The 17,061-nt window shown below is 46.3% G+C and overlaps 1 protein-coding gene across 2 annotated transcripts in view; it reads right to left on the reverse strand.

Annotated features, from left to right (window-relative positions):
- AGBL1 (AGBL carboxypeptidase 1) overlaps positions 1 to 17,061 on the reverse strand; it is a 385,324-nt gene that overhangs the window by 298,537 nt on the left and 69,726 nt on the right. For both annotated transcript variants that reach the window (XM_050967394.1, XM_050967395.1), the window contains exons 7-10: positions 13,034 to 13,242; positions 6,535 to 6,700; positions 5,062 to 5,135; positions 267 to 383 (exon numbers count right to left, since the gene is read on the reverse strand). In XM_050967394.1, coding sequence (XP_050823351.1) covers positions 267 to 383; positions 5,062 to 5,135; positions 6,535 to 6,700; positions 13,034 to 13,242 — 566 coding nt within the window. The remainder of the gene's footprint in view (positions 1 to 266; positions 384 to 5,061; positions 5,136 to 6,534; positions 6,701 to 13,033; positions 13,243 to 17,061) is intronic.

Consider the following 17,061-nt stretch of genomic DNA (forward strand, 5'->3'; position numbering starts at 1 on the left):
GCCCTAGTCAACTGAGACCCAGCCTTTTCGTTAAATGCCACCAAACAACTCTCAGATGTTAACACCTTTCACCCACTACCATCTGGGGCTGCAGTCAATCCAATGAGCTCCGGATGCATATACATTTTGGATCCTCTGATACCTTAAGTCATCCAGTGCTCCCCTTTGCAGTATGTCTTTCTACCCACCTTCTCTCAATCAGCACCTCCAGTACTGCACATCCCTACATGCATTCACAGATAAAGGAAGCCACAATGATGTCCTACCTGGAAAGTAAGGGAAATTTCAGGACACATTGCCTCATACTGCTCAAGCTCCTCCTCTGGCCTGTCAAGACCTGACTTTGAGCTCAGTTTGTTCACATCTGTCTCCAAATCATCATCCTTCAAAAGTCAAAGTAGGAAAAGAAATAAATTAAAGGTGCTATCAACCCGTTTGGGACTGTGTCTGAGTTGATAGTTATAAAATGATACATTACATCCTGCTTTTCATCTGGGAATCTCTAAGCACCTGACACACGTAAAGTAAACCAGCCACCCCTGACACTAGATGAGAGCAATTACATTCATTTTTATGGAAGGGCAAACTGAGGCACAAAAGGTTAGGTCACCTGCCCACAGCCATAGAATGATCCACTGGCAAGTAACTCAGAAGTCCAGGACAAGATTTTCAAAAGTGAGCAGTGGGTTTGGGTGCCTCACTATTCAAGTGCCCAAACTGAGAAACCTTATAGGGGCCTGATTTTCAGAAAGTGCTGAGACTCACCCTCTGAAAATCACGCCCATTTAAAGGTGTCTCAACTTGGCCACCCAAAAATTGTGGCACCCAAAGCCACTAGCCAGTCTCCTGAGTATCCAGGATGTGCTGAGGTAACCAGGAGATATACTGCCTCCGGTGTTGAATGAAGGAGTGAGAAAATACTTTTGATTCAGAGACCCAACAATCAAACAAATTAGATTTAACAAGAAAATCCCACAGCACATCACAGGAAAAATGAGTGTTGTTGATTACCAGCAAAATTAGCATCTTCTAGTGTCCTGCCTCTTCACACCAAGATCGCCTTGGTGCTCACTGCCGCTCATCAGGGCCCCCTCTCTCTGCCTTCGAAACCCAAATCCCCATCCCTCTACTACACACATCACTGAACTCTCAAGCACCGATTTCTCATCTGTTACTTTATTTATATCTTTCTACTCTGTTGATGAATAGCTTTTAGTCTCTTGACCAATCCATCATCTGTTCATTTAAAAAAAAATCTTTTGTGTTTGCAGTTATCTATAAAGCAAGGACAAAGAGCATGCCTGAAACTTTCCCATCCAAAGGCAACTGTGCATTGACATGCATTCCATCCATATCAGATACAAGAGTCAAAGACATGCAGTGTCAAGTGTTTAGTCACCGCATAAGAGAATGGGAAGGGGGGGTTGGGTGGCTAAACGGCATTGATGAATGGCTGTGACATGACAGCATAATTCAAATAATTCAGCATGCAATTAGCAAGCATTCACCACCAAATCACAGCAAAGAAGCAATTTGCTCTTGATAATAACTTCAGAAATGATTCTATTTATCAACAAACTCCCATGAACACCAGGGTATCAACAGTAGTTCAAACCCTGAGCCACAGCAGTACTGATAGGCTTGGCTGTTTCTACAAAGTGTTACTAGTGTTGATTTGAGGCCGGTGGTTGGGACTGGTCAACACGAGAGTCAGCAGTGAGTGTTGGAGATTTGCTAGGCTCTTGAAGACTGGTTTGGAGGGATTGACTGTTTGGAGAATTATGTGGGAGCTGTAGGTGTGGGTTTTAATGATTTGGGGGGTGGGGAAGGGCTTTGTGACAGGACTGGATGATAGATTGGTATGGGGACTCCGGTTTTGGTAGAGCTGATCAAATAGTTAAAGAGAGGATTCACAAATATTTTCACCAATAAAAGTGGTGTGCTAAGTTCACTATGATTAGTATTAGATATTATTCACGAATATTTGGACACCTGCCAGGTAGCTGTGAAAAAGGTTTTCAATCACAAAAGTATCAGGAATTTGAGCACAAATGATTCTTTGCACAAAAATTTGGACTGAAAGTTCACTATTCATCCTCCATTAACAATCTGTGTAAAAGTTCAGCCAGAAGGCGGGGTAGCATGACACTTTTGAGACCAATCATACGAGACCAATAAATAAAACTTATATTCAAAGCAAAGTGTTGGCAAATACCAAATAAACTAAAAACTGTTCACAACTAGTCAGTGAATCCTCATGAATAATGACCATAATTACAGATTTTAGGATGTGTTTGGGAATGAACACTAAACAACAAAGGGGTTAAGTTAGCAAAGAACATTATTTCTAATGAACAGTTTGGTCAGTTTTCAGATGAAAATAAATAGTCACTAAGGGGCAGGCTAGCACACTGAGCCCATTTGTTTTCTTTTCTTTTTGTCATTTGGGTGACATATTAATGTTCAGGTAGGCAGAGCAGGCAAACAGCAAAAAGAACACTCAATTCACATCTAAATTGCATCAGATCACATGGCATTTGTGCTTTTTTGAATTTGATTACCACAAACATTTGTAGGAACAAGGTTTTGTTTGCAAAGATGTCTGAGAGGGCGAAAACTCATTTATGCTAGAATGTGTTTGTACAAAGATGCATTTTCACAGCAGAAACATCTGCATGTGTAAGCAGGGTCTGAATGAACTCTCCCCTGACAGCTAGTTTGGGAGGGGGAGAGACTTCAGGAGCAAACTGAATATACATGAATACACTACTCTGCGTAGGTATCTAGCAGACAGGAGTTGTGTTGCTCCAAGTGATCAGCTTTGGCTGGTGTTGGGTTACAAATCAAGCCATCAGATGGTCGAGGGATATCTACATAGAACACATCACCGGACATCAGCAATACCAGGAGGGATGAGCTGGAGCGCCAATGAGAAGCGCTGTCGGGAAAGTAACTGAAATACTTCCCTGATGGATTGTATTTTCTAAATGGACATCCTACCCTAAATGCTCAATTATTGAGGGACAATCTTCACTCATTGCTATATTTGCTTTCCACAACCAACTCTGTATAACGTTTCATGAGTGATGTACCCGAACACTTGGATGCTAATATCTAAACTGTGTTCTTACAAGTATTCACCTAAATTTAGCTTTGCTGATTATGCACGATATGTATCTTACGACTTAAAACAAACTTTGTATTTGTGGATAAACTAAGCACTATACCCAGATGTACAGACACTCTTCTCTTAACCTATTATATATTTTTTTAATATTGAATGTGGGGTAGTGAAATGTTATTATCAATGTTATCTTCATTGTACGACTAAAGGGGAGTAGAACTGTGCTGAGCTTGTCCCATTTGAGGGGTCACCCTCAGCTGAAAGGAACTCGCTAAGCCAGGGGCTCAAATGCCAGACCCCTGTTAAAGTAAGAGGGGTGGGGACAGGTGTCCCAGTGAGGAGGTGTGGACTCTCCCTAAAGGGCCCTGATCTAGTTTAATCTGTTTCTCCTCACTATTCAAAGGAGATTTTTGTTATGTTAAAGTGCTCAAATGAGAGCTGAAATTTCTTGTGGTGGGGAAGTGTTTCTGCCCAGCCTGCCAAGAGCTGAAAATCATTAAGAGACTGAACTACAGAGGTCAAAGCAGAGAGGCAGGTAGCAGTAGAAGGTGACTGACAGTCAGCCGGCAAACGAATGGCTGGCAAGCAGTTGGTGGGGCAACCAGGCAGTGAGGAACCGTGGCTCATGGGCCGACCGGCAGAGAGAAGCCATGGCTGGAGGGCCGACCAGCAGAGAGGAACCATGGCTGGCAGGCGACCAGCCAGAGAAAGTGCTCAGATGCTGGTGCAAGCAAGGTGCCTTCTTCCCCAGGTTGCAGGTGAACTCACACAGATGCACCTCTGAACTCTGGGTCCTCACTGACCAAGGACAACCACTGTGAATGGGGTATGGTGAGGAAGCACTCTGGGTTGGGTGTCCTGCTCACAATATTATGATTATGAATCCTGCTTGTGGCATTTTCCCTAATTAATGTCGGGTGACTTCCCTCCTTTCATTAAAAGTTTCTTTTCTACACTCAGACTCTGTGCTTGAGAGTGGGGAAATGTTGCCTCTCAGAGGCACCCAGGGGTATTGTGTAATTTTCCCAGGTTACTGGGTGGGAGCTTGGGCCGGTTCTGTGCTGTATTGTTGAAAAGGATCCTCTAGTTATTGAGCCTGGCCCTGGTTGCTGGCGGCTCCACCTGGCAGAAGGGTTACAAATGCATCCTTGATTTGTGCCTTTTGTAGCAGGGTGTGGCAGGGAGAGAGAGTGAGGAGAGAGAGCAAACAATGTTCTGAATAATTAGCTAAATTATTTGTTCATGACCAGGAACACGTAAAAGAAAGTGGCTAAGAGTGGGTGCTCCAGCTGTAGCTTAAAGAAGCCAAGCTGTTTTAAAGACTGGGGCCCAGGTATATAGCCAAAATATCCTGCCATTGTTGTCTTCAAGAATTAGTAACAAAGCAAGAATACACATTACATTTTTCAACCTAACCAGTGTCCATTAAGTGAATTGTCACAAGATGTCAGAACATGTTTTTTCTAGAACTTGAGGGGGAGGGCTAGTTCAATGGTTTGAGCATTGGCCTGTTAAGCCCAGGATTGTGAGTTCAATCCTTGAGGGGGCCATTTAGGGATCTGAGGCAAAAATCTGTCTGGGGATTCGTCCTGCCCTGAGCAGGGGGTTGGACTAGATGACCTTCTGAGGTCCCTTCCAAGTCTGATATTCTATGTTAGTATTAGAGCTAAGTAGGTCTAATATTTATTTAATTTTCTTTCTTTCTTTATATAGGAATTAGAAATTGCTATCTGACAGGAGCACTCTATCTAAGTTACTATCTGAAAAACAAAGAGTTTTCAGGTGCCCAAGTAGCCTCTGGAATCACAGTTAAAATTGCCCCCAATCTGAAATGGCAACCCTGTCTATCAGAGCTCCAAATCAGGAAGAAAAAAAAAACAACCTTCCCTTCACAAAACATTGAGGGTTTTAAAGGAAGCTGTCGCTCATATACCTACTTCCTCTTTGTGCTCCAGATCCTCATTATCTAGGTCTTTTTCCACCTCTTCCTCACCATCATCTTCACAGTCATCTGCAAAAGTAGAAAAGAGGTGGAGCAGGTGGCCTCCATCATAACATCCTTCTCCCTAACCCTCCCCAAAAAGGCTGGCCACTCTTGTGTGCAGCACACATGCTTTGTCCCTAATAACCACCACAAAGCTGAATGTAAGACTTAGAATAAAGATCAGATCCCATATGTTCCATCAGATACAGCTGCATATGGGACCTAGGGCTTCCACCTTTGTTCTCCTGGATGAAATCTCAGCACTTTGACACTCACCATCACGATGTGGCACTATGTTCTGTTACAAAGCAATGTGATGACTGTATGCTTCACTGCAAAGATATTATAGGATGCTGTTAATCTATATATCTACCTGAGGGTTTTAGTCTGATCCTCATTACTGGTGTATCTGAGCACTTTCCATGTAAAAGTCAATAGCAATAATGAAGTCCCTAGTGGACTTTATGGCATCTCTGGCTCTTCTCCCTTTTGGGGATAAAAATTCTCTTGGGCATGGATTGTATTGCTTGATTTAGCTTTGCTGGAGGTGGGGTAGGCAAGAAGGGTGGTGGGTTTTATTCTTGCTATGGTATATCCTGCATGCCTAGACTACAAGAAGCAGGAGCATCCAGAGGAAATGAGAAATGTCCCATGAAAATCAAGAAAAGTCCTGAAGATCAATACCTTCTAAAGAGGTGAGGCAGAAATTTGGACGTATAGAGTAGAAGCTCCACAATCTTTGCTGAAAATGTTTGCACAGATGAAATAGTAGTCAGAGTTCTGTTTGGCGTGTACCATAATGATGCTGGTTTGGAGTGTGAAGGCTGGCAGCAGGAGGCAGCTGTGCACAAGGTCATATGTGTTTCATTCTTGGGCATGCTTCTTACATGTATGCTGCTCACCTGCCTGGGCATACAGCCTACTGGCCTGCAAGTGCTCACAACTTCCACTCATGTAGCATAGCCACAGACAGATTATTTCAGAAGGAAATAAGGCTGCTGGTTAACAGCATCAATTTACTGAAAAAGTTGCAAGCAAGGACATGTGTACACATATGTGTACGCACACGTACACACACGCACACACACACACCCTCCCTTCCCAGTTGCCATGAAGCAACAGTAGTTCCAGCCTTTGCCAAGGCCATTCCTTCTGGTCACTTTAAAGCCATAAGGATTATTTCACTACCCCTCCCCTTCACTATCTCACATCTCCATTCTCCACACAGCACCTGCTGGCCTTGACAGAAACACCTGGAGTGAGGGATTCAGACTCAGTTCTATAGCATGACAGTCTGGGCCACCATGCAAGTTTTAAATGCAAAGCTCAGGACTGGATTCCTTTCTACCTGGGCCCCCACCTTCCATTCTCCCCATCAGTCCCTGCCTCCCACACACACACATTCTCCCTTCAGTCAGCAATTTACCTTCAGGCTCTGCATGGGGAGGTTTGGAGCTGACACTCCCAGGAAGAGAGAAGGAATAGGAGCTGTGTACTGTAGCCAACGGCAGAGGCCCCTTGGGGTAGCACTTCCTCAGGATCTGGGCCATTATAGTTACTATAGGATCCAGGGACTTGCTATCCAGGCAATCCTAAGCAGTAATGAAGGTGAATATTCAGTGATGTTTGCCATTCAGAAGCATCCTTCCTCTTGCACAGATCCACCAGACATTAAAATAGATGCTTCCCTGAAAGCCTTAAAAAGCAGCATTTGAATAATAGTCAGCCAGTTCTGCATCAACCTCTTATATTTCCTGTGTTTCTCTTTCATCCTTTCCCTTCCTTATCTCATGAGAGAAGTCTACATGGGAGCACAGCATCTTGGTTTTTCAATAGTTTATCTGCTTCTACAGCTCATTCACTATCTGCTGATACACCCATCTAAAGGGCACAGGGTCCCCTAGCACCACTCAAAGGAACTGGGGTCAGTACTGTCTCAGAGAAAAAAGAGCAACTGCTACTGGGTTATCCATACACCTCCCTACAGCTAGCGTGGGGTGAAATTCTTCAGCTAGCGCTTTTGGGGGGGCACAAAATGCTGATTCAGCGACCAAAACATTTTGTGAATTCTTGTCAGTTTCACCGAAGTGATCATTTAAAACAAATGCCAAAAAAAAAGTCTAAATGTTTCGAGAAGAACTTTTCATTCAGAAATTTCCTTCAAATTTAAAAACATTTTTTTAAAAAAAAGTCTAAATCCAAATTAAATGGTTCATTTAACCAGAAATGAATTTTTCTTCACTTTTCCACTTTCTCAAAATTGCAATACATTTTATTGTCAGTTCACCTTTTTTTTTTTTTAAGATTTGCCAGCGAGCTGGAAGGCTACATAAAACACAGTCCCCTTCAGCACTGCACTGTGGCTCAGTACTGATTCAGAAGGGACAGCACTTCCTACTTAGCCACCCACAGCATTCCTGAGCCAGAGTGTGATGAGTAAGACACAATTATGTCACGGAGGTCGCAGAATCCATGACTTCCATTGACATTTTCTGTCCTGGGACTGGAGGTTCCAGCCCAGGGCCTCCCGGGGGGGGGGGGCAAGAGGGGCAATTTGCCCCAGGCCCCGTACTCTGCCGGGGCCCCCACGTGAGTTTTTCGGGGTCCCTGGAGCGGGATTCTTCACTCCCTTGGGGGCTCCAGAAAACTCTTGCGGGACCGGGCCCTGGAGCTTCTTCCGCTCCCGGTCTTCGCCAGCGAAGGGGTCCTTCCACTCCAGGGCGGAAGGACCCCCCGTCAGCGAATTACCGCCAAAGTGGGACCTGCCGCCAAAGTGCAACCCAGTCTTAGGCGGTAATTCGGCGGTGGGGGGGCCCTTCCGTTCAGGGACCCGCCGCCGAAGTGCCCCGAAGACCGGCGGTGGGGGCCCCCCGCCACCAAATTACCGCCGAAGAGCGGGCTGCACTTCCGCGGCGGGTCCCGCTTCAGGGGTAATTCGCTGGCGGGGGGCCCCCGCCGTGGGTCCCGGAACGGAAGGGCCCCCCGCCGCCGAACAGGGCCGGCTCTAGACATTTCGCCATGCGAGGGGCACCCTGCCGCTTGCCAGTCCCACAACTCCAGTGGACCTCCCGCAGGCATGGCTGTGGATGCTTCACCGGAGCCACGGGACCAGCAGACTCTCCGCAGGCACGGCAGCGGGAGGTCCACCGGAGCCGCCTGCCGCTGACGGCCCCAGGCCCCTGGAATCCTCTGGGCGGCCCTATTCCAGCCAGCCCTGTCCTCACAGCTCCCAGCCCCCGACCTGGTGGGGGCACCCTGCAGCTGCCCAGCCATGGCAGCTGGCAGACCCCCTGCATCTGCCCAGCTGCAGCAGGTGGCCAGTGGACCCTTTGCATCTGCCCAGCCACAATGGGGACTCCCCACAGCTGCTGCCACAGCCAGAGGCTGGAGGACCCTGCAGCTACCAGCTGTCCAGGGCAAGGGGACCCCGCAGCAGCCCAGTCCCCGGGGGACCCCAGAGCTCCCATACACCACACTGGTGGGGGACCCGAGAGCCCCGGCAGCAGTGGGTGCTGAACCCACCTACTCCTTTTGCCAGGGATATTTTTAGTGACAATCAGGGACAGGTCACGGGCTGCTGTGAATTTTTGTTTATTTCCCATGACTTGTCCATGACTTTTACTAAAAATATCTGTGACAAAAATGGAGTCTTAGTGATAAGCCATCAGAAGCAACTACCTGCAGGTCTAGTAACAGGCCCTGCGCCATTTAGCAAGGCTATAGTCAATCCACAGGCAAGAACCCACACCCAGGTGATCCCACCTCAGGCACATAGACTCCTAAGGGAAACAATCTCTCCATTCTGCTCAACGTCACTATCTGGCCAGGAACACTCCCGTTGCCAACAGTTTCATCAGACTGCTTTTGCTCCAGCTCCAGCCTACTTGTGCCTGTTTCCACGCTAGCCTGCCCCTGTTCCAGCCTGCATCTGCTTCTGCCTCAGCCGGGCACGCAGTGGTTCTGACATATCCTGTGCAGGGACAGCTTCCTAGATCTCCATTAGTTTTTTCCCATGGGCGTGCACACACACACACGCACAGTGGAACCACAGATTTCCAGGCTGAAGGACTTCTTTTAAATTAAGGAAAACAAGACAAGCAAGAATAAAAAGGGAAGTCTCCTTGGGAGGGTGCAATAGTGAGTACCTCTTCTGTAATAAGGGCAGCAGCTCTGAGAACAAAATGGTTGCTGCCTCTGCACAAAGGTGGAGTTCTTAGAAATTTATATGTGCAATACAGAGAAAACAAAGGAATTGTCGTTTCATAGCTACAGAGCATATACACACCACAGCCTCCTCAGGGGAGAAGAGGACTGCAAAGCTAATACAGCTATCATCTGTCTAGCTAGCTTCTTATGCTGTACCATGCCTGCTAACATAGTAGCTGAGTGTCTGTATCCTTGGTGACTTGGGACTGAGCCCTTACACACCAGAATATCAGTAGAAGCCACAGAAAGCACCATAAAGGCACCAATACATGAAAGAGCAACATCAAAATGATCTTTTATTACCATTCAGAATGTTTACACCCTCTCAGTAGACACTGAAAATTGAACAAACCAGAAGACAGAATAAATGGTTAGTGCCACGGCCTGAGCATCCCACAGTGGAAAATATGGAGGGCTGGGGCTATTCAGCTAGTCCAGCAGAGTGATTGGTGAACAAACTGAAGTGCTTTGTAATACGCAATAAAAGGAAAATGGCTGTATTTTATACCGGCTCTTGTTCCACTTCCGCCTGCATGAATGAAGGGCATTATAAGAGTCTGCGGAATTAGTCAGGATTCCTACCGGGAGGCTAGAAACATTATCTAAGCTTACCTGCTTACAAGATTCAGCTACAAGAATCTAAGTATGTGTTTCTAGATCTCTGGCTGTTAGGAATAAGAGTGGGAGAAAAGACAATTCTGAAATCAGCTCTGAGGAAGGGAAGAGCAAAGGCCTAGAAGAACTGTTTTCTATTCACAGCTTTGCCTCTGACTCACTGTCTAATACTGGGCAAGTCACTCAGTTTCTTTTTGTCTCAATTTCCTTACCAGTAAGAGACACTTAACTACCTCACAGCTATTTTTGTGAGCCTATGTTCACTAATGTTTGTAAATGCTTTGAGATCCTCGCATGATGTGGTCTGTAAGTGTGCAAAGAACTGTTTGTGAAGCACAGCGCAACATAAAGCATGAGTCCTCTGGATCCAGTCCACAGGTGGAGATTAAACCACATAGCATACAGAGCTAATGCTAGCAAAGGAGTACGGTGAAGTTAAAGTTGCTGAAGGCATGCAACTTAATAGGGTGGCATCTGTCTGCAGGGTGCGTTCTCACGTATGCGCAAACAGTGGTGTGAGAGTAAAGTTGTTGTAGCTGTGTGTGGTGTCTGTGTGTGTGTGTGTGCATGCGTGCTTTGTGGTGGACTGCTGCAGATAAGGGAACAAATTCTTAGTTCAGAAATCCAAAGTAGAGTTCACCTGAACTCAACTCATCTGTGCTTTAGACTCTGCACTCCGTGTATTTGAGAGTTATTTGATGCCAGTGCAGGAAAGGTTGAGACTATAACAATATTAACTGAGAGGAGAGGCTAAGGCACAGAGACTGAGGAGATACCAGCTGAGCCTAAACAAAAAAATCAGATGTGCAAATAATAAAGAAGCAGAGAGGGTGCTGCATGGAACCGTCTCCTGCACACTCTTGCGGGGCAGAGAACATTCTCTCGTCTCACTGCAACCTGCATGCCTCCCAGGCCTGCGAGCTCTGTCTGAGTTAGATTAGGCCAATAAGTCGTGTTTAAAGATGTGTTCGCTAGCATGTTTTAACCAGCACATTTAAACATGAGCATAGAAAGAGTTTAACTCTAGAGCTGGGTGGAGAAAAGAATTTCGGTTTCTTGGAGACTTGTAATATTTCAACATTTGTTTCCATTCTGATTCAAAACAAAAACCCACTTTTTTTTTAATTTATCACAAAAGAGACTGGAGCCCCATTTCTGGGGCAGGCTATCTGATGAGTTGCCACAGAGCAGGGGACCCGAGAAGCCCACGCTGCTGAAGCGCCATGCGTCAGGATTCCCAAGGTTTCCAGGTTCTCAGCTTCCTGTCAGCATGCCTGATGAGCTGCTGAGGATTCAAGGTGATCGAGGGAAGCAGGCAGGTTTCTGACAGAAAACTACCTGACAGGCAAGATTCCATATGAGTCTTTCCTGGGTTCTGTTAGAACACGGTCAAAATCAAATTGTCTCAAAATGTTTCAGTTTCAAGTAACACAAGTAAATGCAGCTAATTCCTATGAAAGAACATTTTGTCAGAATTTTTTCAATCAGATCAATTTAACATCTTTAAAACCAAGTTAGCTGGTCATAGGACGAATCACCACCAACTAATATATTTGTAAAGGGGTTAAAACACCATCTAGACAGGGACTCTCAGTAGATTCTGTCTTGCAGAGCAGGGAGGTCTCTCACTGCAGCCAGCACACTCTCCCTGGATCTGTTTATCATGAGGATGCTGAACAGTCCCAGCAGAGGCAGCAGTGTGATGTGCACACACTCATCTGTGGTTTCTAGTCGTGAGTGGGGAATTGGGCGGGATCCTCACAGAGTTGTACCTTTCCTGCAGGTGGTTGGGAGAACATCATTTGATCTCTCAGGGAGACAACGTAAGACCAAAAACGTACTTTTTAGGGGTCAGGGTATGTGATATTTTGGACTTATTAACCTTGGTGATTTCCCTGCCAACAGATCTCCCATGGCAAGTGATAGAGAAAACAAACTGGAACCCCCTGAAGCTGTCATTTCTGCTCCACTTCCGACCTTTGGAAGGATTAGCATCCTCACTCTTCACGGGATCCTTGGTGTGTTGTATCTTGTTTATTCACCCAAGGTGACCCAGTGTTTGCACTTTTCAGGGTGCTGCTCCCAGGCTGAGCTATCAGGAGACATTAGCTCAGAAGGCACCATGGACTGGTAAAGGCTTATAAAGGCAACAAGCCATGATCGGCTGTCACAGACATTGCCCTCACACAGCTTCCACCATTCACCACATGCATTGGGGACTTATTGTTCACAAGAGCCATATCTGATCGAAATCTTGCTACATCTGATCCCCTAGTCCAGGGATCGGCAACCTTTGGCATGCGGCCCATCAGGAAAATCCACTGGTGGCCTGGGCCAGTTTGTTTACCTGCAGTCTGCAGGTTCGGCCAATCGCAGCTCCCACTGGCCGTGGTTCGCCATTCCAAGCCAATGGGGGCTGCAGGAAGCAGCGCGGGCCGAGAGATATGCTTCCTGCTGCTTCCCGCAGCCCCCATTGGCCTGGAACAGTGAACTGCGGCCAGTGGGAGCCGCGATCGGCCGAACCTGCAGACGCTACATGTAAACAAACCATCCCAGCCCGCCAGGGGCTTTCCCTGATGGGCCGTGTGCCAAAAGTTGCTGATCCCTGCCCTAGCCCCACCTGAAGCAGTGGTCAATTCCTCAGGCACCAGAGGAAGGCCTTCTCATTAGGATGCATGTCCCATGCACCCTTGAGATGCTGCAACAGCTCAGCCACAGGGAGAGACTGTGAAGCATCTTGGGAAATGCAAGCTAGCCAGGGAGTAGGGTACATGGGAAGAATAGCGGCATGTGGGACCTGGACCTACAATTCCCATGAGGCCCTGCAGAGGCACAGACAGATGGAGATTATCCATAAGATGAAATGTTTCAACATTTCTGAACTGAATTTATTTATTTATTTATTTATTTATTTGAGAAATTTTAATGTTTTGAATTTCTGTCCTGATTCAGGACAAAAAAAAAATAGTCAAAGTATCGCAATTTTCTACAGGATGGAAATTCCATTTTTCAATCAGCTCCGTTTAAAACATAAGAAGAATTCTACATTGCAAGGGTAGAACAATCCAGAAGCAGCTGCTGAGCTGGCCTCAGCTCGCGTTTACCTGTGCAGTGGTGAAGAGGATCTCCATGCCACGGGCACTGAGGAAAGTCTCCCTGGCAGACTGGATGTTGGTGATGTGTTTGAGGCAGAGCAGGAGACCCCTGCGGACGTGGATGTACCTATTGGAGGTATCACAGCGGTGCCAGTCCTGGTACAGCCTGAGCAGTTCACACAAGTAGCCTCTGTTGATTGCTCGTCGGCTGTTAGACTCTGAAACCAAAGGAGAATGGCTGAGTTGCAACCTTCCCATCCACACACACACACAAGCACTGACTGATCATTGTCACACATATGCACAATGCTTACACACTCACATGAACACACTGGCACATCCATTTGGTCTTGTGCACACAATCACAGACATGTTTATTAACTTGATTTTAATAATTTGCATGTGTGACCTTCATTGTTATTTGTTAAGCATAGGGCATGTGCTTGGCATAGCACTAAGCAAAGCAAAAACTAAAGACAATTCCTGCAATGAGATGCTTGGCACAAGCAGGAGAAGCTGGATTGACAGCCCTGGAGACTGGATTGACAGCCCTACGAGTGGAGCACAGGGCAGCAGCAGTTGTGGCTGCCTCCGTCTGACCCAGGACACCCATTATGCTCCTCAAAATGAATATGGAAGAGGGTGGAGCCATTGAGGGAAAAAAAGAGAGACGCAATATGATTGGTTGGGAGAGGGTCTTGTGATCCTCATACAGTAGTATGGATCCAAAGGAGACTGACAGACAGTGGGCAACACAGCCATTTACCTTTCAGTCACAGGACCCTGCCCCAGACAATGAGGTTGTGTTTGGCTACTGGAAGATGTGATGCATGCTCACACATCCCTTTGTAATGAAAGCCATTGCACAACAGAGATTATAAAATCACAGCCCCTTCCTTCTGCCATTTCAGGACCACCAATCCAATCATTAATCATAAATCAGGCTCAAAAGATCATGATTTAACTTAAAAATCATGAGTGACTTTTAAAAAAAAAAAACCACCACGTTTGGTTTTTTTCTTTGCCCTCTGGTTTCTGAGCCTTTCGTGTGTGCTCAGGTCACATTTTCAAGCTTTACTCCAAAACCATAAAGGTTTAAAAGTTCTTTATAAAATTGCAAGACTCGCAATAAAATCACAAAAGCTAGTAACACTGCCATTTAACATTTCTGAAGTGTTTTTTCTCTGCATTCCTTGCCCTGCCCCAGCATGTGCGAGTACAGGCAAGCTCCAAGCTGTTCTTTCCCCCTTAAACCAGTCCTTGAATGAATGTATTTTTCCTGGCTGGTCCACCACATGCCTCATTCTGACCTGCTTCAGAAGCTGCCAGGAGCATGCTCATCAACCCACAGGGCCAGGAACCATGTCTTGGGTCCCCTGAATCCCAATTACTGTATGCAATTTGCAACAGAAAGCTCTTGGTGTGGCAAGTCTTCTCTATCTGTTCTTTGGAAACATCACACAGAGATCTTGCACAAACAGGGAGGATTGATGGGAGCAAAGAGCTCTGCACAAAGGTCTGCCAATATATTTCAGTCCTGATCTGCAGCATCTCCTGTCATTCCATTTCTGGGAAGCCCCCCGGAGGTCTGCCAATGCAAATCAATCCTGGCCTGCAACCCCATTGCTATACCAATCCAGGGCTACCACATTAATCTGCGGAAGCACCTCAAGCTTGATCTGCCGTCTCTGTTATTCCCTTCCTAGGTCCTTCATGCAGCTCAGCCACTGCACCTCAATCCAGGCCTGCAGCAGCCTCTGCTGTCTTACTTCTTGGCCTCCACACAGCTCTGACAATATATCTCATGTTTTCAGTTCTGGCAACTGTGTATATGAGACCACAGACATGTTACTTCTCTGAGGGTTGGTCCACACTACGGGGGGAAATCGATCTTAGATACGCAACTTCAGCTACGTGAATAACGTAGCTGAAGTCGAATATCTAAGATCGGATTACTCACCCGTCCTCATCGCGCGGGATCGATGTTCACGGCTCTCCCTGTCGATTCCGCAACTCCGTTGGGGTTGATGGAGTTCCAGAATCGATATAAGCGCGCTTGGGGATCGATATATCGCGTCTAGATGAGACGCGATATATCGATCCCCGAGCAATCGATTTTAACCCACCGATACGGCGGGTAGTCTGGACGTAGCCTGACCTTCACTCATTATTGGTGTGCACGTGCATGCTAGAAAACTTCAATTGCTTGAGAATCCCTTATCAGTCCCAATGGTTTGATTCACAATTTCCTGTTAATCCGCCACCAGATGTCATGTTTGCTAACCTACAGGATGACTAACCCCTCAAATCAGTCAATCTTCTGTGAAGAATTGCTTAGGGAATTCTGCCAAGTATATGCACATGACAAGAGGCAGAGCAGAGTTGGGGAGCTCAGGCTGGGGGCAGTCTGAATCGGACTCAGGGTGGCCTCCTGCCTTGTACAGAGGCTAATGAAATAGGAATGGAGCCAGAGCCACACCATGTAGTACTTCAACCCATTTGTCAGGACCCATGGGGCATAGTGGCAGTGGAAGGGGCTGGGAGTGGAGCTAGTTAGAAATTTCAACCAAAGTAAGATTCCTGTAAAAAATTTTTTGGAGATTTTTCCCCCATTTTTCAACCAGCTCTAGCTGGGAGTCAGGACACCTGGCTTCTGTTCCTGACTCTGGCAGTGACTCATACATATGGCCTTGTGCAAGTCACTTGATCGCTCAGTGCCTCAGTTTCCAATCCTCCCATTGTGCATTATGAATAGAAAGCACGACACCGTCTAAATGCTGAGGATATTTATTATTTATTTCTCTTAGGTTTCCTGTAGCACTTATCAATGTAGCATCTAAACATTGGCATTATGAATTAAAGTAGGGAAGTCTGTTCTAGAGGAAAGGAAGGTTACTAGGACAGGACAGGAGGGAATCATTCTGTGTCCATACCCGCATCACTTTGATTACAAGAGATGAGAATTACTGATGAGGAACCAAAATGCTGTTGTCTCATTGAGATATTCAGTTTGGTTGGTTCTCCTGGACCATCCCATCAACCTCTCCTGTTCTCCTCCCATTGGCAGGTCTCTCTCATTCTATTCTTCCATTCCTTTTTCAGTTTTATAGTCAGCAAAGCAGAGAAAGAGCAAAAAAAGGAGGAATGCCAAAATCTCCAGAAGGCAGGAAGGAAAACAGAAACCTACCCACCTGTCTCTTATTTGTTGGTCTCTCCATCTACGTGATGCACCTGTCTGTGCATGTCTGTATTTTGGCTAAAATACAGATGGTGGATATGAGTCACAGAGATACAAGCAGCCCTGTACACACTTGTAAGCAGCAAGAAGTCAGATCCTCCTGGAGTGGATTTGCGTATTCTGTGTGGTAGGTGGTAGAATACCCTTTGCCTCTCAACCTTTTTGCTGTTGGTCTTGCACTGTGCTACAGGTTTCCACTATTAGTCCATTGCAGTCAATGGATAATGAGGACACATTTGGACCACACTTCTCTGCCTGGACACACCAAGTGAGCTTGATTGCTCAACAGGCATGCTTTGCCTGGATGTCCCCAGCATATCTGGTACATTCATCCTGGAGGTTCCACCGTGGTTAAAGACGCATCTAAAGCCAGGAGCTCACACAAAAGAAAAGTCTCCAGTTTCAGGGGAACCCTGGCTTGTTCACTGCGTGGCAGGTGGGGGACCCCAAAACAGGGTGTGAGGATAGCAGATAAACGTCATCAGTCAGCTGTCATTATGGCCTCAGGGCTGTTGCTGTTTCTGGGGATGCTCACGAAGCCTCTCCTTTCCACCCCTGCCCCCTCTGAAGCTGCACACATGGGACTACTGGAGATCACCTGGCTTATACAATCACATAACTGGATTACAGTCAACCTGAAATATGAGGAGCAAGCCACTGCTTACCAGGGGGAACAAAGAGATGTTTGTGTCTAGCTATTTAAATCTCTTTGGTAGTCTCTTTGTTGATCTGAGTCAGCCAATTCATTTTGCCAAGGACATGGTTTGAAGCGAAGATGCTCTGCTAAATTAACCCTGCA

This window comes from Gopherus flavomarginatus, chromosome 9, assembly GCF_025201925.1.
Source record: "Gopherus flavomarginatus isolate rGopFla2 chromosome 9, rGopFla2.mat.asm, whole genome shotgun sequence".
Lineage (NCBI taxonomy): Eukaryota > Metazoa > Chordata > Testudines > Testudinidae > Gopherus > Gopherus flavomarginatus.